This window comes from Ranitomeya variabilis, chromosome 7 (assembly GCF_051348905.1).
Source record: "Ranitomeya variabilis isolate aRanVar5 chromosome 7, aRanVar5.hap1, whole genome shotgun sequence".
NCBI classification, from domain to species: domain Eukaryota; kingdom Metazoa; phylum Chordata; class Amphibia; order Anura; family Dendrobatidae; genus Ranitomeya; species Ranitomeya variabilis.
In genome coordinates, this window is record NC_135238.1 from 21,769,331 (window position 1) to 21,794,593 (window position 25,263).

The 25,263-nt window shown below is 43.8% G+C and overlaps 2 protein-coding genes across 2 annotated transcripts; both read left to right on the forward strand.

Moving 5' to 3' along the window:
- The first annotated feature begins 2,515 nt into the window (after positions 1–2,515).
- Positions 2,516–6,632, forward strand: RNF151 (ring finger protein 151). Its single transcript, XM_077274433.1, has 3 exons — positions 2,516–2,805; positions 4,922–5,018; positions 6,122–6,632. Exons 1-3 carry the CDS (start codon positions 2,633–2,635, stop codon positions 6,494–6,496), a joined length of 645 nt encoding a protein of 214 aa, XP_077130548.1. The 5' UTR covers positions 2,516–2,632; the 3' UTR covers positions 6,497–6,632.
- A 5,842-nt stretch (positions 6,633–12,474) lies between these two features.
- Positions 12,475–25,064, forward strand: TBL3 (transducin beta like 3). Its single transcript, XM_077274432.1, has 22 exons — positions 12,475–12,697; positions 13,159–13,210; positions 13,311–13,406; positions 13,610–13,657; positions 14,100–14,241; positions 15,309–15,393; positions 15,609–15,779; positions 15,870–15,945; positions 16,023–16,119; positions 18,234–18,442; positions 18,510–18,651; positions 19,306–19,364; positions 19,449–19,555; positions 19,693–19,837; positions 20,735–20,965; positions 21,067–21,137; positions 21,670–21,826; positions 22,015–22,073; positions 22,164–22,267; positions 23,445–23,516; positions 24,201–24,359; positions 24,437–25,064. Exons 1-22 carry the CDS (start codon positions 12,666–12,668, stop codon positions 24,595–24,597), a joined length of 2,475 nt encoding a protein of 824 aa, XP_077130547.1. The 5' UTR covers positions 12,475–12,665; the 3' UTR covers positions 24,598–25,064.
- Positions 25,065–25,263: the final 199 nt, after the last annotated feature.

Below are 25,263 nucleotides of genomic sequence, written 5' to 3' on the forward strand. Positions count from 1 at the left end.
GATGCCAGAGCATTGACATTGCAGTACCAAGAAGGACAAGTTGTAGGGTTATGGAAATTGAGGAAGTAGCATTGTTCGCACACCCCAAAAAAGATTAGGGGGCGTCTTATAGTCAGAAAAGTAGTTTACAAGGAGGCGCGGTGGCAGGAGTCTGGTGATTCTGCAAGCACTGGGCTGAGAAGAGGGGGTGTTTGGGGGCGGCGTGCTGCAAGTCCCAGGCTGGCAAATGGGGGTGTGCAGGGGCTCTGCCAAAATCTTGTGAAGGCCTGGAGCCTCCCGCACTTCCATGGTTTCAGTGCTGTGGACACTGGGGAAATGCTCAAATTAATATCTCTGCACTGCAGAACACCCCTTCTTCCAGGTAAGCTAAATTCTGAGTGTAAGGCTATGTTCACACATTGTGTTTTTGCAGCATTTTTATGCAAAATTTAAGCTTACAAAAAGCCAGTTTTGCTGTGTTTCTATTGCTGCATTTTTTTGTTCGGGGTACGTTTGCCTCTTGTGCATGCCGATAAAGTTAATGCATAAAATAATCGCATTCTACTTCATCAGGTTTTGACACCATAAACACAGCAAAACCTGAATGGTGACATGCTGCATTTTGCAAAAATGCTGCTCTTTGACAAAACAGTCAGGGGGGAAAAAAGGTGTATACATCAGACTTCTGAAATCTCAGACTTTGCTGGTACTGTGAAACACAGCTGAAAATTTGCAGAAAAAAATGCAATGTGTGAACATGGCCTAAGTCGATGACCCCCCATATGCCCCGTTCAGTTTTTTTTTTTCTCCTGATAACCTTGTGGTGCATCTTATAGTCTGAAAAATAGTGTTTGCTATTGCTCTGTTTCTGTCACTAGTTTATTAACAATCTTTAGTTTTTTTTTTAGTTTTTTTTTATATGCTCGCTCTGTGATCAGTCCTTATTGGCTCAGTAGCCTTAATATGTAGGTTTACTAGCAGTAGTTAGTGTCCCTCTTTGTGGGCAATGCTATGAAAATAACTGAGGTCCCACTCCAGGGATTATGCTGTGGGCTGGAATAATGTACAGTAGCTGGAACCGCTTAGTCTACATTCCAGGTGCACTAACCTCTCAGTGGTAGAACCAGGGGTGCGGCCATTTTTCCCTGGAGCTGGCTTTAAACTCCACGTCGGGCCTCATGTTGCTCGTGCTACAGTGAGCTGCCTACGCGGCTTCATCGCTGATAACATAGAGCTGCCAGCAGAGGATCTTGATGATTTGCCCAAGTACTTTCAGCGTGGCAAAACCTTCCTAAGACGACCATTAATAACCTCAGTGCTGAGATTTCTGCACGTGGCGCTCAAACTTCACGCTGAATAAATCCTGATGTTTTTTCAGTTTCTCACCATTTCCAGATCATTAACTTGTCTGTGATTTCGATCATTCCACAACTTTTACTACTTTGTGTTGCAATTTCAATGTTAGGGCAGTAAGGGACCAGTCCTATCTTAAGTGTGATGGGAGCGAGACAAATGACAAACAAAAAAGCATCTGAGCGACTGACCAGGACCAAATTGTGAGATCTTGATCACCGGTTCAGAAAATCTGCAAAATGGCAAACCGGTCCCCTCCAAAATTCTGTATAAATCTTGCTTTAGTGTAGTGACCGAATACTATAATTTGGCTCCTAAGTCCCAAAAGCTAGGAGTTAAAGTTGTCCACGTTAATGGCACAGCGGCAAACCTGTCCTGGCCAAAATCGCAGTATCCTGGGGCTTAAAGGGTTTTTGTCACCGCTCAGTGCCACACTAGCTGTTGTGACCGGTGCCTGCCAGGTAGGGTAATGGCTGGCAGGTGGTACATGGACGTCATACAGGCCGCTGCCCACATAATGGGTCGTGTCAGTGAGCGGTGCCGGAGAGAACATACTGGGCTCTTAAGGATCACAAGGGGAACTAATGTAATAGAGCTGGAAAGGTCGTGGCTTATTTCCCACTATGCCCAGAGTCCGATATCTGCCTTCTCGTGCTTGAAAGGACCTAAAATATAGTTGCCATTCCTCCCTTTTGCAGGTCCTTAGCATATGTTTCAATTTTTACGGTAGGTTTTGCTGCTTGTCGTGTTGCTTAATTGTTTAATTTTCAATAAAGTTGTACTTTATCTACAGAACTCTTTGCCTCATTTTATGACTCCTGACATTTTCCGCACGTAGCCTCCTGTCCTGCATTGTGCAGTATTTTTCGGGCTGATGACAATACACAGCTAGGAATCTAGTTTCCCATTGATCTGCAGAGCCAATAGTGGGCCGTGTCCAGAATAAATGCTGACGTGGACGTATGGTGAATGTGATGGGGTCAGCCGGCCGCACATGATCAGGGTGATGAATGACCTGGATCTAGAAAGAGCCGAGTGGTGGATGGCTGCGCTGGGACCGGCCGTGGTAAGTGTAATGTGACAGATTCCCTGGGGCAGTGGAGCGTACATATATACTACAATGGTATGTACTGGAGTGACGTGTGCCGGGGACATTTAAGGCCTCCAGTGGGTACTTGGGCTTTTACGGGGGCAACCCACGGCATGATCATAGCTGTAAGGTCCCCGTGAACCAGGATGCAGGGTGGCTGTGATGTGGTCCATGGCTTCCTCGCCCCGCTGACCTTGTATTAATGACCTGATGCCTCTGGTGCTTCCATGTTTTCAGGGAGGTGGATATGATCTAGATATATTTACAGAAAATCCAGATGACGACCTGCTGTGCTCCATCTGCCATGGTGTGCTCAGGTGCCCCGTCATGATCTCCTGCGGGCACATCTTCTGCAGAAAATGCATTTTACAATGGCTAAAAAGGTGAGAAAATCTGGGAAAATATAGCAAATAAGGGTGTGTTATGTGATCTGTAAGATCAAGGCTGCAGAGGGTTAATAAAAATGTAAGCTCCATCATCAGGTGTCTGGGTGAGGGACCATGACAAGGAAAAGTGTGCATTTTCCCAAAATTGCATCCATACACTGCAGTGTGTCTGCAGCACCTCCTGTGACCACTGGCTATTGGCTACTTATACAGCAGGTAAAATAAGAATATAAAACATTACCACTTTTCTAAGTAAATCTATTTCTAAAGGTGTTATTGACATGAAATTCTCACCATACATCAGTAACAGCCCATTCAATCTACAGGCAAAGAAATCAAACCATGGATGTCCATAAATTGTGTAATTGATAAACTAGTCGCTGGCATTGCTCTGCTGTGATTTTGGCTAGTGATCGACGAACATGCTGATAAGGTGTTATCCACACTTGCTCGAATAGTATGTTCGAGGGCCTGCGGCTGTTTGACAGCCTCAACACATGCAGGGATTGCGTAACAGCTGCCGAACAACCAAGATACATGCAGGCACAGGGACTCAAATGTTTCGAGCATGCTCACCTTATCCGAGCACATTTGCTCATCACTAATTTTGGCCCATTCTTCCACACAAACACTTTTCACATCCTGAAGGTCCCGTGGGCTCCTATGATCTCTGATCTTTAGTTCCGTCCACACATTTTCTCTAGGATTCAGGTCCGGTGATCGGCTCGGCCATTCTAGCAGCTTTATCTTCTTTCTCTGAAACCAGTTGAGTTTCGTTGGCTGTGTGTTTGGGACCATTGTCATGTGGAAGTGTCCACCCTCGTTTAATTTTCATCATCCTGGTGGTAGATGGCAGTAGATTTTTAACAAGAAGGTCTCGGTACATTTGTCCATTCATCCCACCTCCAAACTTCCCTGTTGGTATGGTGTTATTGGGGTGATATGCAGTGCCTTTTGGCCTCAAAACATGATGGGTATTATAGCACTCGAAGAGTTAAATTTTGGTCTCGTCGGACCAGACTATATTCTCTCAGTATTTCACAGGCTTGTCTAAATGTTGTTGCGCGAACTGTGAACGCGCTTGAATGTGATTTTTGTTCAGCAATGGAGTCTTGCTTGGAGAGTGTGCATACAGTCCATGGAGGTGTGGTGAGCGTGCATGCAGGCCATGGAGGTTGCACACATTACATATATTTTTCTTAGAAGCAAGTGTACCTGCTGACTTCAAGTTTCTGTGGCTCTCCACAGATGGTCCTTTGCTCTTGGACAACTGTTCTGATAATTCTTTTCACTCCTGTCTGAAATCTTGCGGGGAGCACCTGATCGTGGCCGGTTTATGGTGGAATGATGATCTTTCCACTTCTGGACTATGGCCACATCAGTGCTCACTGGAACCTTTAGTAGTTTAGAAAGTCTTCTGTAACAAAGCACGTAAGTATGTTTTGCAACAATAAGGTTGCAAAGGTCTTGAGACAACTCACTGGTTTTACCCATCGTGAAATGTTTCTTGTATGGCACCTTTGTAATGAGACATCTTTTATAGGCCATCTGTTGAACCGGCTGATATTTTTCACTAAGTACCAAGATTGTTTTCTAATTACTTATAATTTGTTTTCTAATTACTTATAATTTGGTGTCAAGACTTTCCAGGACTTTCTGCATCTTTCTTCATGTGTTCAATACTTTTCCCCCTCTCATTTCTCATTCTTACCCATAACTCCATTTATGGACATCTATGGATAATTTGCCTGTGTGGATTTGATAGGTTGATGCCAACATCCGGTGAGAAATTCATGTCAATAGCACCTTTCAAAATAGATTTACTTAAAAAATTGTTGACATGTTCAATACTTATTTCACACACTATTAAAAAAAAATAATAATTTGGCATCTTAAAGATGTTGTTTATTTTTCGAAACCCAATTTTAATTACCGTGTATTCTACCCTAAACATGATAGGATATTACTACAGGTTTAAATAGGTGAAAAATACCAGTTTAATTAACTTCCTATGATGGAAATTTGAAAATCGGCTCCATAAAAAGCAGTTTAATGGTTCTCAGACCGTAAATTGGGGTAATTTCCGTTGTTTGTTTGCACTTGCTTTTCCCAGACAGCAGACCTGCCCATGCTGTAGAACTGAAGTGAGGGGTAAACCCTATGTACAGATGCATAAGCTGAAGAAGAAAATCAACAGTCTGCAAGTCAAGGTAAAGGAGATCAGGCGGCCATAGGCTTCTTCATGATCTAATGAGAAAGATGGTAAATGCAATACTGAATCTGGCACAAAATGTCTGAAATGGCCTTTAGGGTATGTGCACACGTCAGGATTTTCTCAGGATTTTTCATCAGGTTTTGGAGCCAAAACCAGGAGTGGGTGATAAATGCAGAGAAGTTCTTCAAAATGGCGGTGAAATGAAACACAAAGCACGTCTGCTTTCTTCCACAAACCGCGTCACCCCTTCCACGGATTGTCTGGTTTTGCGGCTCCATTGCAGTGAGCTTTCAGAGACTGCAAACAGGTGCAGAGCGGTCTTTGACAGAAGGAAAGCGGCCATGTTTTGTTCTTTCATTTTGTGCAACCCCTTTAAACCCTTAAAGTAGATCTGTCACATACCACAAATATGGCATTTTTTTTTTCATTTCGTGTAAATGCTGCCTTTCTGAATCCGGTGTTTTTCTTTTGTTCATGCACCTCTCTGTTGCGATGTAGCGGCTTCTTCCCTGTATGATCCTAAGGATGAGTGTCCACGGTCAGTAAACGCTGCTTGTTTGACGCTGCGCAGAGCTGCAGCGTCAAACACGCTGCGTCCAGATGTTCCAGCATAGTGGAGGGGATTTTTTGGAAACCCGCACGCGTCGGCCCTGCGACTCCGGACATGCTGTGCGTCTTTTCAGATCGCAGCATGTCCGTGTCACGTGCGGCAACGCTGCGTCGCCGCAAGTAATATCACAGGGCGCTATGCGAGGCTGCGATGATCCCGGATGTGTACAGTTAACACATCCGGCATCATCGCGTCCCAGAAAGGGGGCGGGGCTTAGCGCCGATACCGCCGGCCATCCTGAACGTGGACACGCACCCTAACTCTTCCCTGTTGTTGTCTTTCTAAGGGCCACGCCCAGTTGGCTGAAAGCCTAGATTTATAGAGGGAAGAAAGAGTTTTATCTCAGGAATGGAGAGGTGCAGGAAGACAATAAACACACTGCTGGATTCAGTGGAACAGCGGCATTTACATAATAAAATACATGTTTTGTACCCAGTGATAAATCCACTTTAAGGTCTATGACATAATGCATCTGTCTTGATTATCAGTGTCCTAATGAGCAGAATGGCTGCCCAGCCCTCTTCCCTCTGCTGAGGAGCGAGGAACACGCAGAGTCGTGCGCTTTCGGACTGGTGGTCTGCACTAATGACGGATGTCCTGCCCAGGTGATGAGGAAAGACATAGGTGACCACAGCCAAAGCTGCGAGTATTGGAGCGAGATGTGTCACATGGGGTGCGGAGCGCTGCTGACCCCCGCAAACCGAGACCAGCACAACTGCTACATGGAACTCAAAGAGACCTACAACAAACAGCTGCACAAGCTGCGCCAGAAGGCGCGGAGGATGGAGAGTCTCTCCTCGCAGATGAGCCGACAGATCCAGCTGCTTAGTGAAGTCCTGGAAGGCACCGAGGAAGCGGAGTAACCGGATCACAAGCACTGCCATGTTCTATCGTGCCGACAGCTCCGCAAAGGAGCGCTCTGGACAGAATTCATATACTGGGTCTGCCCACTGCATAGCTGTGCTTGATATAGGGACCCTCTATTTTCTATTGTTTGGGTTCATTACATTCCTTCCCCCATAATTCCATTATCACACAGGACATTATAAAATCTTAGATTTCTGGGGTCCAACCACTGGGATCCTCCGATTGAACAGCAGCTACTTGTCCGTCAATGCTCCCATATGACTATAGTAGCTGTGGCATGCATACTGAGACCCCAACTGTACCACTCCCTATCGCTGTCCCTGGGGTTATGGGGACCCTTGCTGTAGCAACAGTGCGGTACAAGGCCAAGTTCACACTAAGGTTCTTGGGAGACAAAAAAAAAAATCTGACAAGGTTTTCAAGAAAAGGTTTTGGTTTTTTTGCAGGGAGGTTCTCTTGAAATAGCTTTGAAGAGGTTGTTAAAGCACTTGGCTAGGATTTATAAGGGGATCTAATCCAAAATACTGTTTGATTTTTATTTTTTTTATTTATTTCATACGCTTTGGATAATCTCCCTGCTCATTTCAGTGAAAAATACATTTTTTTATTTTTTTTTTATCAAGGTTTTGAAAAATGCCCTGTGGAGAAATAAAAGTTACACATTTTCATAGAATCCTCTCCGAACTTGACATAGTCAGGAAGCTGCAAACGCAGTGTGGAGAAAAAATAAAATTCAAAATGCCTCCAGGAAGAAAAAAACCTCCAAAAAAAGTTTCCTGAAGTGGATTCCTCTTGAAAAACTAATCAGATTTTTTTTTCTGTCTTCAAAAGAATCTACCGTTTTCCACACTGTTTTGCAGCCTTTTGACTTGTTAGATTCCGAGAGGACGACGTTTTTCAAGACCTTATTACAAAAAAAGCTCAAACTCTCCTTATGAAAAGCAAAGTTGATTTCCATTGAAGTAATCGGAATAGTGCAGCATTTGAAGTTGATTTTGAAGAAGATTTGTACATGCAGTTTTGTATAAGCAGGATTTTTACTGTAAATCTGTTCCAGAATTCTCCTCCTAAACTGCATAAATGCAATATTAGGCCGACGTCACACTTGGCGTAAGACAATACGCCACGTATTATACGTCCGTACTACGGCCGTAATACGGAGAAATGTTCCCAAAATATTGATCCGTAGGCAGGGTGTGTCAGCGTATTTTGCGCATGGCATCCTCCGTATGTAATCCGTATGGCATCCGTACTGCGAGATTTTCGCGCAGGCTTGCAAAACCGACATCTAATGGATTTATGTGCTCAAATGTTCGGGAAAACATATATACAGTATATATATATATGGCCAATTTTTTCCGCCATTTAACCCTTTATTTCAGCAGCTACAGCGCTGAAATTTTGCACATACACACTACTAACATTAGTAGTGTGGAATATGCAAAAAAAAGGGGGATATGAGATGGTTTACTGTATGTAATCATGTCTCATATCATGTCGGGTTTGTGCAGGAGAAATGAAAAGCCGGCAATTGAATTACTGACTTTTCACTAACACCGCTGCGTATTTCTCGTAAGTCACACTGCAGGTCCGTGTGGAATCCGTATTTTTCTCGCCCCCATAGACTTTCATTGGTGATTTTTTTTTTGCACAATACGCTGACAAACGCAGCATGCTGTGATTTTGTACGACCGTAGAAAGCCGTATAATACTGAACCGTAATATACGGCTAATAGGAGCAGCCCCATTGAGAATAATTGTGCCGTATGTAATGCGAGTTTTACGTACGTAGTTTCTGCGCTCTTACGTACGTAAAACACGCATGTGTGACGCCGGCCTTACTCTTCCTATTAATTTCATTGGAAAATTCAAGCTGCTGCTCATAAGAATGGTGTTTTTTATTCCCAATGAGATTTTGCAAAATAGTCCATGGGGAAAAACTATAAAAAAAATAAAAATAAAAAGTTACGTCACTTATTTGAGGAAGATCCCACATGGAATCTGGTACAGATTTTGCTGTCAGTATGCGAGAAAAAAAATAATTTCAATACCACTTTGGGTAAAAAAAAATGATTTCGCTTGAAATAATTGGCTTTTTATGCCTACAAAAATAGCTGTGTGAACATAGCTTAAGTAATAGGACCCCCTCCATGGCCCTAGATAAAGAAACAAAGACTGCGCTCGTGCATTGCGTTTCTTGCGGCGATTGCATCGCAATTAAAGCTTTTTTATGCCATGATATTGGAAAATCACCATTAAGAAAATGCACATTTTGCTAACCTGGCAGCAACATGTTAAAACAGCCTTAAGAGATATTTCCATCTCCAAGATCCTATCCCAATATGTAATGGGTGTAATAATAATATCAGCAAATACCTCAAATTAGAGATGTAGTATAGTTCTTCTGATTAGTTATGTCTCTTTCCCCATGTGCAGGGCATTGCAGTAGCTAAGGTATCCATGATTACGACCACCCATGTAGCGACAATTAGGCCGGAGTCACACTAGACCGTAATACGGACGAGTGCTATGCGATAAAACATCGCATAGCACTCGGCCCAATGTTAATCTATGGGACAGCTCCCATCATCCGTTTTATTCAGGATCTGAGTGAAATCACTGCAGGCTGCGATTGTCAGCGTATCTCGGCCGAGACTCGCCAATGAAAGTCTATGGGTGCGAGAAAAACTCGCACAGCACACGGACCATCAGAGTGACATCCGTATGACATCCGTATACAATGTGATTTTACATAGAGAGAACTGCTGTATGTAAAAGCTCATGTTAAAATCGCATTGCATACAGATGCCATACGGATCACTGTTCGGGAACATTTGTGCGATTTTCGGCCGTCAAAATCGGACCGATTTTTCATACGGTAAGTATGACTCCGGCCTTAGTTATCAGTGGTAGTAACCATGGATATCTAAGCTACCACAATGCCCTGCACATGGGGTGACACAGCTAATCAGAACAACTATACTACATTTCTAATTGAAGTTATTGCTATTATTATTATTCCACTTACTCCATATTGGGATAGGATTGTTGAGATGCGAATACCCCTGTAACTGATGCAGGGGCGGAATATAATTATATATCATTTATTTAATCTGATAATGGACTTTTGTCTTGGAACTCCCCAGGTTTTTTTTAACTTTCTGTTAATATAACGTATATGCTGTGTAATGAATAGTTCTGCCATTATCTAATGTACTTTTATGTGTTCATTTTGCCACAGCTCAAAAATAAAAGCTTGTAAAAAGCCCCTCAGCGGCACGGACTGGGTCAGTATAGTTGTTGTCCTCTTGCAGTTACCAATCACAGCGCAGTTTTCATTTCTGAAAAGCAGAATACAAAATGAAAGCTCTGCTGTGATTGGTTGCTATGGGCAGCGGAGAGATTCATAGATTTGAAAATGGCAGAACTGCAATAAACTTTATTTAAATCATACAAATCTTTTTACAATGAGAGGAAAATTGTGATAAATGCCGGAATTTTGAACATTTATATTAATGAACCATTTTCTTAATAAATACAGTTTTATATTTGCTTTATGCATTATTATTTTTTTGTATATATATATATATATATATATATATATATATATATATATTTTATTTTTTTAAAACTATAAGGTATAGGGCTGTCTGTCTCCTACCAAGGCCTTCATATTTGCCTTGGTAAAATGGTGATGGGCCAAAAGAAGGTGGGAATAACTATTGTTCATGAATCGAACAAATTCTGTACAGTTTCAGACCAGGACATACCCAAATTTATTGGGACTGCTTCTAAAAATATTGGGACAGTCAAGGTAACTTTGGGTCCGCTATAGGCCCCCAGCTACCATTTTAAGCTGACGTTTTTACTGATACATTTTTGGGTAGATACCATGTTTTGATTGCCTTTTATTGCACTATTGGGGTATCCATAAAATTGTAATTCTAGCGTGTTTTTTTTTTTCTCAGTACGCCATATATCCAAATAATTGACAGCGCTCACAATCCCATAAAAAATCTTCTTTTTTTCAATGAACCTTAAAACATGGATTCAGGATAATGCAGGTTAAGAGGCGGACGACAGCCGTTTCGAGTGCAATAACGCCTCACTGAGTCTGTTGAAGCTCCATTGCACGCAAAACGGTTGTCGTCCATCTTTGTACCTGCATTATCCTGAATCCATGTTTTAAGGTTCATTGAAATTAAAGAAGAATTTTTATGGGATTGTGAGGGCCACCAATTTTTTGTTTGGATATTTTATCCTTATCTTATGAGGTTATCACCAGAAAATCCCAAGCAAGTCACAAAGGTGTGCGCGGATGTCCAATTATGATACATGAGTTTATTAATGGTGCCGGTGTTCTCTTCTTACCACATATTAATTTTCCTATTTTGATGGATTGGACTTTAACGCAGCAAGAGCAAATATGTGTATTTTATAATAATAAATTAGAGAGTAGGAGAAGTGGCGGCTCCATTGTCAGACAGCCTGAGCCATAGGTGATACCATATCGCTAGGATGTGCCATTACTTTACGTTCTGTGAGTTTGTGACCTGTTTGACCAGCCAGATATTGAAGCGGTAGCTCTGCTCCGCAACTCTCAAGGCCCATCTGCCCGGTTATAAAAGCCAGACCTTTTTTTTTTTTTTTTGCTGTTTTCCGTTTTTCATAAATACATATCGTCAGATAGTTCTTGTAATTACAAGCATTTTTGCAATTTATGGCGTCTTAAAATATGCAGCCACTCTTGAGATATTAACATTTTTTTCTGTTGTTTGCAGCTGGTTGCCTAGGAGACCGACCACCACTTTGACTGTTTAGTTTGTAAACAGGGAGATAATGTTGGTCAGCTTTAGGAGGTAATAGTGAGTTCCAGAGATCCTCCGCAGCTTCAAAACAGTGATCACAAGCTCAACAGAAATCGGTTTGTAAGCCAGGGGTGAGGAACGTCAGGCCCTCACTGGCCTTTTATCCGTTCCCTGGGCAGGTGCTCGATAACCGCAGTGCATGGGCTGGCAGCTGTATTTTGATGGCTGTGGGCCCATTCATTTTTTTCTTGCTCTGCGAGCAGGCACACACAGTGTTCACTTCTGGACGCTGCGGCACGTGCAATGAAAGATTACGTTCGGACATCAGTGCCAGGGTCAGGACGCACTTTTGGCAGGGTTAGCACGCAATTTGTATGACCTCCAAAGTATAAATATCTAAATGACCCTTGGTAGATAAAAGATTCCCCACCCGTTTTAAGCGCTGAGCATGTTCTGCTGCCTAGCAGCGGTGGTCGATCTCCTAGGCAACAAGCTATAAACAAAAGTGTTAATATCTCAAGAACAGTAGACTATTTTTAAAAAGTAGTAAATTGCAAAATGACTTGTGTTTACAAGGGCTATCTAACAACGGGACAATTATGGAGATGGCAATGACCCTTTAATGCTCAGGATCTAAGGGTCCCGGAGGTTACACAAAACCACATGAAATAAGGCGAGACCTTTGCAGTTTGCTGTTACTTTTTAAAATAACTTTAAAGAACCCTGGACCTTTTAGGTTGAGAAGTCATAAGCCACAAACAAAAGCCGACTCGCTGGACGAAGAGACACATCGTGTTCCAAGCTGCCTATTAGTAGTGTTCTTTCAGTTATTGATAAACTACAACTCCCAGCATGCCCTAAGAACTACAGGCTGCCATGATATGCTTGGAGTAGTAGTTTTGCAACAGCTGGAGGTTGGGTATCACTAATAAGACTTGATGATGAAGAAATTGATTATTCAGTACAGCAGCCAAGGTGGAGATATAAGGGCAATGCATTATATCACAGGGTCTAGCCCTATCCTATAAATATAAGGCCGGCCATCATATGGGAAAACATTGACTTATTTGACGTTGAAAAGTAAAACAAAAGTGTACAAACATGCCTTGCTGGACCTTTACAACCACCACACCCTATAAAATAATCACTTTATAGAACTTTACTCTGCGCCATAAAACTATGCACAGCTTTGGGTGCAGCAAGATGGCGCCCGTGGTACTTCCTGCCCCGCTGATGACGTAGAATGATAGCGCCGGAAGTGTGCTCCTCTGTACGGAACGCATGTGATGTTGCTGTCCGCGTGTGTTTCTGCTATATGGTGCTGATCAGCAGGAGAAGGACCGGGTAGAAAGGGGACATGGCGGCTCCTGCTGTGCAGTTTAAGACCAAGTAAGGCGGGGTGGTTTGTTTCCTGTATTCTGCCAAATCCTGCGTATAGTAGTAGTGGTACTACAAGTCCCAGCTCCACCACCACATCACAGTTCTATGTAATATTGATCTTTAACATTAAAGGGGCTGACTGTGTGTAAATCTTCTATAAATCCTCCCTCCAGACCCCTGCTTGCTGTCAGTGACTGGAGACCCTCGTGTTTCCATTCAGTGGCTCCTCCTGGGCTCGTGCTGGTCACACTGGGCGGGTGCGTGACTGCGCCAGTCCTCTCTGGTAAGGGGCCCTGCAGCGGTGTGAGCAGGGTGTCATCAGGAGCGGTTAACGTGTGTAGCGGGGTAGTTATTTTTTTCCTGCTAGTTTAGCCCCCTCCTTCCCAGGCCAGACCCCTAGATGTATTTTGGCCTACAGACCAGAGCGCTGGCTGGTGGACACGCTGTAACTCATTCTCTATACTTTCCAGTTACGCCGTGGAGAAGAGGATTGAGCCGTTCTATAAAAGAGGCAAAGTTCAGGTATTCAGCAGATGTTTCCAGAGCGACGTCCATGATGTCAGAGGCCGCCAGGAGCTGATGATGATGATGATGATGATTTCTTCTTCTTTTTTTCTGACAGATCAGTAAGGATGGGACCCATCTGTTATGTATATGCGGAAATAAGCTGAATGTCCTGGAGATTGCGACCGGGGCCATCACCCGAACTATAGAACAGGTAGGGGACCTGCCGTCCTAAAACGTTGCCCCATAGGAGGTAACGGGGATCCTGGGGGCAATGCTGGGGCCTTAGGGGCAATAACAGGAGCATGTGACCCCCCCAGTCAGTGTCAGGAGGTGAGACTGAAGCGTCACCTGTCTGATACCATCCTATATAGAGCGCCATTTCACTTAACTCTACTTCATCTTTGTGTATCCTAGGATGATCAGGACGATATCATGAGTTTTATACTCAGCCCAGACGATGAGGTAAGTATATAACATCAAGTGGCCTCCTCTCAACAGAAAAAATAAGACCTTTTGCTATTAGTATTGGTAAACATAAATTTAAAAATCCTGCCGTTTTGTATATAGAGCTCCTGTGCAAACCTGTGTGTTTCCATATCTACAGACTACAAACAAGTTCAGTGTAGTCTGATTCTGCAGTAATATCTGCTCCTTTGTTTCTACATTCAGGAGTTGCCAAGAAGCCAAGCACATACAGATATACTTGGGGTCAGACTACACAGGGTTTGTTTGTAGTCTGTTACCATGGTGACAGATTCTGTATAGGCGATGTAGACCCAAAACTTTAGCAGATTATTAATCAGGATTATCTGTACTATTTGATTTTATTTTGACTGTATCGGAGCAATTAATTAAAATTGGTTGCAAAGGTGAACCTACCCTTTAAGTTCTGTTTTCCCTGTAGATCCTGGTGACGAGCAGCCGCGCTTTGTTACTAAAACAATGGCAGTGGCAGACAGGCGAATGCACTCGGACCTGGAAGGCCATCCACACCGCACCAGTCTCCAGCATGGCCTTCGACTCTACCTCTACATTGCTGGCTACCGGTAACACTCCCGCGTTTCTTCTCTGATCGTATCTACCATTATATTAAAACCATAATAGAAATCTAAATAATTTGTTTAAAAAAAAATTTAGAATGTTATTTTATCTTTTAGTTTTATTTTCCATGTCTCTGGCTTTATTAAACTTATCCTGAAATCTTGCAGCTTTTACTCTGATTCTCAGTAGACTGACACTTTCTGTTCTGTAGAGATCACTTTTCAGCAGTCACATTATCATCACAGGCAAGCAACATACTTTTACACACACACATGTATTATACCTGCCTGTGATGATGAGACTGCTGAAAAGTGATGTCAGTGGTGGATTCTGTGTAGTATATCGCTTTTCAGCAGTCGCATTATCGTCACAGGCAGGTAACATACATATGCACAGTATTTATAAGTGTATGTTGTCTACCTTTGATGATAGTGAGACTGCTCAAAAGTGATATATTACACAGGTTCCACCATTCACAATGGTGGATTGTCGTAGTTCACCTCTTCCGCCCCCTCCTTGCTGAGGTCAAAGAGAATGCCCCCAACACTTTCCCATAGAAGTCAATGAGTCCTCTCCGGTTTATTATTTCCTGCTGTAAAGTAAACCTTAAAAAGATAACAACACTTTGAATAAGATGGACTCATTGATACCCATCATCATTTCTTTTTATCTGCCATCTGCATCACCCTGGTCCAGATTGCCAGGTAGGCAGTCATGGCTGCTGGTCCGGAGCCCTGTGATCAGCCTCCCCGGCAGTGCAGCATGAGTGCAGGCCTGCTCATCAGAAAAAGGAGCTGGGGAGGCGGATCACAGGGCTGGTGGCCACAAAGTACTGACCTGGACTCTGTGCCAGGGTGCTACGGATTGATTCTCTAATATGTAGCTTAATTCTACCAATGTCAGTTGTAAAATAAGAGTGCAGCTTCCATATTGCAGAATCCTGATTAGAATATCTATTGTTTTCTTGTACTTTTGTGCTTGTTACGATCACTACATATTTCTGGCTGCTGAGTCGGAGATCTGCTGACACTGTGCAGCTACATATAACTGTATTACCCTTCTCTACCTGTAGGTGGCTGTGACAGCACAATCAAGATCTGGGATGTCCTGAAGCAGTACTGCACCCACAACCTGAAGGGCTCCTCCGGCGTGGTCCAGTAAGTCTTATATGCCAAGTTTAGGGGTAACACTCCCGTCAGCATTGGCTTTAGCATCTATCGCACTCGCAAACTGTCTGTTTAGTATTTTAGGTAATACAGTATTTAAAGGGGTTGTAGGAGATAAGAAAGGCGCAACTGCGCTTCTCCGGAAACAGCACCACTCACTGGCTCGGTCTGGTATTGCAGTCTCTCATGCACTTCTTTCTTTTTAGTCTGGTGCAGTTTCATCCTGACATGTCCCGGCTGCAGCTCCTCTCCTCCTCCATGGATTATAAGATCCGTATCTGGGATCTGAAGTCCAGCAAGTGTCTATGTCTATTGGAGAATCATTATAGCGCTGTCACCTCCTTGTGCTTCTCCCCTGATGGGGACACCATGATCAGGTAAGGCCCTAATTGCACAATGTTAATCCTTTCCTAGAAGTTTGTACACCCCAGTGATGATCAGTTATTGTGATCGCTTCTTGTCTGCAGTTCAGGTCGTGATAAAATCTGCACCGTGTGGGACCTGGTGACGAAGACCCCCAAGAGGACGGTTCCAGTGTACGAGGTCGGTGATCGCTCGCTCTGTGATTATTGTGGACATTAGATACACGAGAAACAATTTTATTTTTTCTTTCTCAACAGAGTGTGGAGGAAGTCCTGCTCCTCCCCAACACCCCCAGTCTGATCGGCAGAGATCAGGACACGGAGTCTCTTCTCTTCATTACAGCTGGCAGTAAAGGTAAGACAGAAGGTGGAATTACAGGGAGTGTATGCGTCAGAGACACAGCTGGGCAGTGGGGGTTATTGGTAGAGTTGAGCGAATTTGTTCGGGTCACTGCTAATTGGGCAACTATAGTGTTTACAGAATAATCTGCAGAGGGAGCCTGGATACATAGCCTGTGTGCTGGGCTCTCCATGCATCTGCAGTGCCAATCAGCTGATCACCCGGCGCCCTCCATGTATCCAGATTACCTCTGCAGCTTATTCAGTAAGCACTATAGCTTGCCCAATTAGCAGTGACCCGAACAAATTCGCCCAACTCTAGTTATTGTATTAACATAGCTCATTCTGAACCTAAAACATATCTTGAAAAAGTCGCACTGGCTATTCACATACATTACTGATCCTGAGTTACATCCTGTATTATACCCCAGAGCTGCACCCACTATTCTGCTGGTGCAGTCACTGTGTACATACATTACATTACTGATCCTGAGCTTTATCCTGTATTATACCCCAGAGCTGCACTCACTATTCTGCTGGTGCAGTCACTGTGTACATACATTACATGACTGATCCTGAGTTACATCCTGTATTATACCCCAGAGCTGCACTCACTATTCTGCTGGTGCAGTCACTGTGTACATACATTACATTACTGATCCTGAGTTACATCCTGTATTATACCCCAGAGCTGCACTCGCTATTCTGCTGGTGCAGACACTGTGTACATACATTACATGACTGATCCTGAGATACATCCTGTATTATACCCCAGAGCTGCACTCGCTATTCTGCTGGTGCAGTCACTGTGTACATACATTACATGACTGATCCGGAGTTACATCCTGTATTATACCCCAGAGCTGCACTCGCTATTCTGCTGGTGCAGTCACTGTGTACATACATTACATGACTGATCCGGAGTTACATCCTGTGTTATACTGCAGAGCTGCACTCACTATTCTGCTGGTGCAGTCACTGTGTACATACATTACATTACTGATCCTGAGTTACATTCTGTATTATACCCCAGAGCTGCACTCACTATTCTGCTGGTGCAGTCACTGTGTACATACATTACATTACTGATCCGGAGTTACATCCTGTGTTATACTGCAGAGCTGCACTCACTATTCTGCTGGTGCAGTCACTGTGTACATACATTACTGATCCTGAGTTACATTCTGTATTATACCCCAGAGCTGCACTCACTATTCTGCTGGTGCAGTCACTGTGTACATACATTACATTACTGATCCTGAGTTACATCCTGTATTATACCCCAGAGCTGCACTCACTATTCTGCTGGTGCAGTCACTGTGTACATACATTACATTACTGATCCTGAGTTACATCCTGTATTATACTCCAGAGCTGCACTCACTATTCTGCTGGTGCAGTCACTGTGTACATACATTACATTACTGATCCTGAGTTACCTCCTGTATTATACCCCAGAGCTGCACTCACTATTCTGCTGGTGCAGTCACTGTGTACATACATTACATTACTGATCCTGAGTTACATCCTGTATTATACCCCAGAGCTGCACTCACTATTCTGCTGGTGCAGTCACTGTGTACATACATTACATTACTGATCCTGAGTTACATCCTGTATTATACCCCAGAGCTGCACTCAGTATTCTGCTGGTGCAGTCACTGTGTACATACATTACATTACTGCTCCTGAGTTACATCCTGTATTATAACCCAGAGCTGCACTCACTATTCTGCTGGTGCAGTCACTGTGTACATACATTACATTACTGATCCTGAGTTACATCCTGTATTATACCCCAGAGCTGCACTCACTATTCTGCTGGTGCAGTCACTGTGTACATACATTACATTACTGATCCGGAGTTACATCCTGTGTTATACTGCAGAGCTGCACTCACTATTCTGCTGGTGCAGTCACTGTGTACATACATTACTGATCCTGAGTTACATCCTGTATTATACCCCAGAGCTGCACTCACTATTCTGCTGATGCAGTCACTGTGTACATACATTACATTACTGATCCTGAGTTACCTCCTGTATTATACCCCAGAGCTGCACTCACTATTCTGCTGGTGCAGTCACTGTGTACACATTACTGATCCTGGGCTCCATCTGTATTCGCCAGGTATACTGCAGGTGTGGGACGCCGCCACGTCCAGGTGTTTATACACTCAGCCATCGCCTCACAGCAGTAAGAAATCCTCGGAAGTGGAGGGGGATGAGCACAGCCTGACGCACTGCCTGCTTCTGCCTAACCAGCAGGAGGTGGTAACGGTGACCGCGGAGCACAGCATTATCATGTACGACCTGCACAATCTGCAGCTGAAGAAGCAGGTGTGTCTCGTCGGTTTCGTCCCGAGCTCCCGTGATCTTCGCCGCCTCCTAACATTCTCACCCGCAGTTTGCAGGATATAACGACGAGGTTCTGGACGTGAAATTCTTGGGTCCCTCTGACTCCCATATCGTCGTGGCTACAAACAGCCCCCAAATAAAAGTCTTTGAGCTGGAAACCTCCAACTGCCAGATCCTGTACGGCCACTCGGGTACGTTGTGCAAATGTCTGCAGACGCTTCACAATACAAAAACCGCCCCAAAATTCTGCTGCAGATTTTCTTCCACATCCTCTGCAGATTTTTTATTTTTTTTAATTCTGTCTGAATGTGCATGTGACTGCTGCAGCCAATCGCACGTGAGGAGTACAGAGGACATGTGACCGCTGTCAGCAATCACTGGCCGCTATGGCATGTGAGTCACTGCTGCGGCTAGTGATTGCTGCAGTGGTCACATGAATGAGCTCACCGAGAGATCCTCAGTTAACTCTTTTTGAATTGTGGAGAAAAAAAGTCATAAAAATGTCAAACGATCCAAAGATTTTAACGAAAGTTAACTGCAAAGATGATTTCTTCGCCCCCCCCCCCATCCGATCCTGAAGTTACGTCACTCCCCTCCTTATGTGAAATCTTGTAAACCTACTCAGGAAGGAACTTTGGAGGAACATAAATTTTGCAGAGAAGCTGTGAGCACAAAACTGTAGATTTTTAATCAAGATTGTTTCCAAAGTTGCTTAATTTTTTTCTCTTTAAGTTATCATAGCGTTTAGTAGCCCAAGAGTAATACCAATGTGAGCCACAAGGTGGCAGCATTTTTCTCAATTGTATTTATTTTTTCATTATTATTTATTATTATTTATTTTTTAGAGACTGTTCTTGCGCTTGATGTGTTTAAGAAAGGCCTCATGTTTGCCAGCTCTGCCAAGGTACAATGCAAAAAAATGTGTTAAAATATGAGCCGCTCAGCACATGACCTCCATGTGCTTTGCTCAATTTGCGCTTTCTTATAGGATCGCACAGTCAGGATCTGGAGGATGAATAAAGCCAGCGGACGGGTGCATTGTGTTGCCATGGGCGGAGGTCACACCAATGGTGTGGGGGCGATCGCCTGCTCCAGGTAGGAAGGATGGATGAGCGGCTAACAAACTGCAGGCGCCGCTGATCTCGGTGCGAACAGCAGTGTTGCCGCTCCCTCCAGACGTGGCATCATGGCCGACCGCTGCCGCCTTCAGCTTCTGTCTCTCTTTCCTTTAGATTGAAAAATTCCTTTATTGTCAGCGGAAGCCAAGATTTCACACTAAAGCGCTGGACGCTTCCCGAGACCCTGACCGAGTCCAAAGGCCAGACCCCCGAACTGGAGAGTCTGTATGCCAGCGTGACCGAGAAGGGGCATGAGAAGGTGAGAGAGGGCTGAGATGATGCCCGGGTTATACCGGCTGTACATATATAAATATATACAGGAGATGCCCAGGTTATACCAGCTGTATATATATATAATTATATACAGGAGATACCCGGGTTATACCAGCTGTACATATATAATTATATACAGGAGATGTCCAGGTTATACCAGCTGTACATATATAATTATATAAAGGAGATGCCCAGGTTATTCCAGCTGTACATATAGAATTATATAAAGGAGATGCCAAGGTTATACCAGCTGTACATATATAATTATATACAGAGATGCCCAGGTTATACCAGCTGTACATATATCATTATATACAGGAGATGCCCAGGTTATACTGGCTGTACATATATAATTATATACAAGCGATGCCCAGGTTATACCGGCTGTACATATATAATTATATACAGAGATGCCCAGGTTATACCGGCTGTACATATATAATTATATACAGGCGATGCCCAGGTTATACTGGCTGTACATATATAATTATATACAGAGATGCCCAGGTTATACCGGCTGTACATATATAATTAAATACAGGAGATGCCCAGGTTATACTGGCTGTACATATATAATTATATACAGGCGATGCCCAGGTTATACCGGCTGTACATATATAAATATATACAGGAGATATCCAGGTTATACCAGCTGTACATGTATAATTATATACAGGAGATACCCAGGTTATACCAGCTGTACATGTATAATTATATACAGGAGATACCCAGGTTATACCGGTTGTACATATATAATTATATACAGGAAATACCCAGGTTATACCGGCTGTACATATATAATTATATACAGGATATACCCAGGTTATACCAGCTGCACATATATGTTGTATAAATGACATATAAGCCCCTTTTCCTTCTCCAGGACATTAACAGCGTTGCGGTTTCTCCTAACGACAAGCTGGTCGTCTCTGGGTCTCAGGATAGAACCGCCAAGCTCTGGTCGTCGGCCGACCTCTCTCTTATGGGCGTCTTCAGGGGACACAAGCGAGGCGTGTGGTGCGTGCAGTTCTCACCTGTGGACCAAGTTGTAGGAACTTCATCTGCAGATGGGACCGTCAAAGTTTGGGGTCTACATGACTTCAGCTGCTTAAAGGTGATGTCCTCCTCTATACAGAGTACTACAACTCCCAGCATGAGTACAATACATTTCCATTATACTGTATGTTACCCTCCCTTTCATTTCCCCTCCCGCAGACCTTTGAGGGTCATGACGCCTCTGTACTGAAGGTGGTATTCGTGAGTCGTGGCACCCAGCTGATGACCAGGTAATCGCTGAGCCGCCTCTGCTCGTCGTCCTCCTTCACCGTATGCTTCCATTTTAAAGGGATTATTTCCATTTTCAGATGTGGATATTATCAGCTTCTATTTGTTAGAATGAGCACTTTTGCAATTTACCGCAGATTAGAATTTGAAGCCATTCTTAAGATATTAACACTTTTTCTTTTTTGTTTACAGTTTGTTACCTAGGAGACCGACCACCACTGCTGTCTAACTTGTAAGCACTGTGCTCAAGCTGACCATGATTAGGAGGTCCCGCTTTTCCCAGCCAGTTTCAAAACGGTGCTTAGAAGCTTAATAGAAAAGAGCTGATCAGCACTGCGCATGTTCTGTTGTCTAGCAGTGGTGGTCGTTCTCCACGGCAACAAGATGTAAACAAAAGAAAAGTGTTAATATTTCAAGAACGGCAGAAAATTTTAACAAGCAATAAATTACAAAAGTGCTTGTTTTTACGAGCTGTATCCGACCGTACCCCATTTATAAAGATGTTGAATAACCCTTTAACCCTTCATTGTTCAGTGGCTCCGATGGTCTGCTGAAACTTTGGACCATTAAAACCAACGAGTGCGTAAAGACACTGGACGGTCACGAGGATAAAGTCTGGGGGCTTCATAGGAACCGACTGGACAGCGCCGTGGTGACTGGATCAGCAGATTCCAGCATTGTCCTGTGGAAGGTGAGCAGACGTCTCCACACCTGACATATCACATCATGTGACTTAGTAAGCTCCTTCCTGCTGTGCTGTCGGAACACCCTTTAAGAGGACGTATAATAAATTACCATATTCCGCCCATTTAAAGTGCGTTTCTTTGCCTATGGCGGACTGAGCTCTCGGGTGGTCACCCTGTTTTGGTTTGTGTGCAGGACGTCACGGAGGTAGAGTTGGCAGAGGAGCAGGCAAAGCAGGAGAATGAGATCTTGCAGTGAGTCTTATAATAGTCCGGCTTATTATATACGGCTCTCCTATTGGCCATCATCCTAATTACCTTTTATTTTCTTTTTTTTCTTCTTAGACAACAGGAACTGTCGAATCTTCTACATGAGAAGAGGTTCCTCAAGGCTTTGGGCCTAGCAATCTCCTTAGACCAGCCCCATACTGTTCTCAGGGTCATAAAAGGTGGGTAGCCAAGTGCCAATTTTTAACCCTTTGAGTGTTTGAGAGTACATTGGTGCTTAAATGCAATGGCGCTAAAACCCGAATTAAAACTTAAAACCTAACTTAAGAGTAGGTAAAGGATGACGTGTTTGTCAGTGAGGTGAGTAATTGAATTTCCGTGGGATCAGACTCTCACCAATCACGCATCCACATGCTGTTCGGAGGATAGGCCATCAATATATACTTTTGAAAAAACCCTTAAAGGGGACCTGTCACTTGCAATAAATATATCTATATTTTACTTGGGGTAAATGCTGCAGTTCTCCTGAATCCGGCGATGTTTTTCTTTTGTTTCTGCTCTTCTCCATTCCTGAGATATGGCCCTTCATCCCTGTATACAAATCCAGTCTTTGTAGCTGAGAGGGCGTGGTCTTTGTAGCTGAGTGGGTGTGGTCTTTGTAGCTGAGTGGGTGTGGTCTTTGTAGCTGAGTGGGCGTGGTCTTTGTAGCTGAGTGGGTGTGGTCTTTGCCATCAGAGCCACACCCAACTGAACTACAAGATTAGAATTACATACAGGAAAGAGGGGGCGATATCTCAGGAACGCAGAGGCGCAGGAAAAAAACAAAAACATCGCCAGATTCAGGAGACAATCAGCATTTACACCAGGTAAATAAAAAGCATATTGATGGCAAGTGACAAGTCCCCTTTAAAGGAGTTTTTCTTTATTATAGGATATGCCATCACTTTTATGATCAGCAGGGTCAGATTTCTGGACCACACACACACACACACACACACACACACACACACACACACACACACACACACACACACACACACACACACACACACACACACACACACACACACATCAGAAAATGAATGAACATCGTTCTGATTCAGCACTGGATTTGCTTGCACAATTTTGCCTTTAGCCACCCGTTTGAGTAAGGATTTATTGCTGGAGCTGTGCTAGTTTCCCTATACTGTCGGTGGCCACTGTGCCTTCTCATTGCGCTTTACCTACAGATACATTTACATTCATAGATACAGTTGATGTGCCTCTTCTCCTTAATTAATACACTGCTGATTTTAGGTTTGCTGGCCCTTTAAGAAGCTGCAGCATAGGTTACGTTTGTGCTAAGCTGTACTAATATGTTTGCCCTGATTTATCTTCCATCCTATGTTCTGCCTCCAGCCATCTTGCAAGAACCACAAGGGAAGGACGACCTGGAGAAAAATATTCTGAGGCTGCGACAAGACCAAAAAGGTAATTGGGATGATTGCGGTGAATTTCATGTCTGAGGGACCCGCCTGGTTTTGGGGTCTCATAGCCATGTGTTCCCCGTACATTGGCCACAAATCACTGGGACATCGTGCTTTTGAGAACACATCAGTATCCTTTTTTAGATAACGCCTTTTAAAAGAAATGCACATCTTTATTAAAGGCGTCCTCTGCTTTATCCTACTAGTTGGAAGAGTCCTGTTATAATCGACTGATCATAAAATATCTCTGTGCTAAAACCCCCAGAGATCAGCAGAGATCGGCCACTAAGTGCTCTGTTTCCCTGCAGCACTCCTGCAGGATAAATGAAGTATTACATGGTGACTATTTAAATCAGTGGGTTGTCTGTGTATTACAGGCCCTCCGCAGTGAGAAGCACTAGTTATAACCCCTCTTCATTTTGGCCAAGAGAACAGACAACCCCCACCACCCTTCCCCCTTTATTAACTCTAAATTACCTAATTATATTTGTCTCTAAGCCCTGAAAAGTGTTGTCCTGCATTAGAAAAGCATCTGCTGTCTTCCCCGATCAGCACCACACCTGTCCATAGGTTGTGTCACTTCTATTAAAGTGATTGGGGCCAAGCTGCAATACCACACTTAACCTGAAGACAGGGGTGGCGCTGTTTCTAGCTGTACCATACCATAACGACCCTGTCTGCCCATCAGAGTCCATCCTGAGATACTGCAGCGTCTGGAACACCAACTCCCGCAACTGTCACGAAGCCCAATGCGTGCTGAGCGTCCTGCTGCGGCACGAGACCCCCGAGGACCTGCTTCAGTACAGCGGCATCAGGGGCAGCGTGGAGGCGCTCATACCCTACACAGGTGAGGACGGCGGCCACAGACACGGTGCAGGGAATGCCTCCTGCACGCTCTCATCACGCTGCCCTGTTTTCTTCCAGAGCGCCACATGCAGAGGATGGGGAGGTTGCTGCAGGCTTCCATGTTCGTGGACTTCATGTGGCAGCACATGAGACTGTCCGATCTGCCAGGGGAGAAGAGTGGCGCGCCCGGCCCTGGGCCCAGTCTTGCTCTTCCTTTGCAAGAAAATGGCAAGGTGTGAAGCCAGGATCATTCATCAGAGACTACAGTCATGTATGGGGTTAACGAAACTGTTCCCCCCGGACCTGCTGGGGTCATTGCCACCATCTTGGATGGATTGTGGACCAGTCACCAAAAAACGCTTCATGCTCCAGTTTCATTGGTTCAATTCTTAATTTTTTTTTAGGGGCTAAAACTTCTGCCTGACCCCTCCTACCATTGTTTTGAATATTTAATACAGACATTTTATCTATTCTGGTCTTTCATTTTGCAATATCAAGTGACCTCAGACTGCCAGTATATTACTGGGAACTAGAATACCTGCACCGTTTTTGTCAGCCACCAGATGGAGCCACTTGTATACAGTTTTTACATTGGGCTCCATGATAAGACAGTATGCAGTGTGCTCCCCCTAGTGGTGACTGCTGGCAGAAAGCAATTTATCATTCAACTTTATGTCTATGCCATAAAGATATAGTAAAGAAATAATCCAAATAGAACATTAGTCCGAAAAACTATATGGCGTTGTATATAAGTGGTATTTTATTTTTAGTTTTTTTTCATACTGTGAGTTTATCAATTCAGGTTTAAAGGATCTTATTATAGTAGTACTGGGCTAAAAAAAGTTGTTTTGGTTTTTTTTTTAATCCAAGTGAGATTTGAGCTGATTACCACTGGGGGCGCTGTT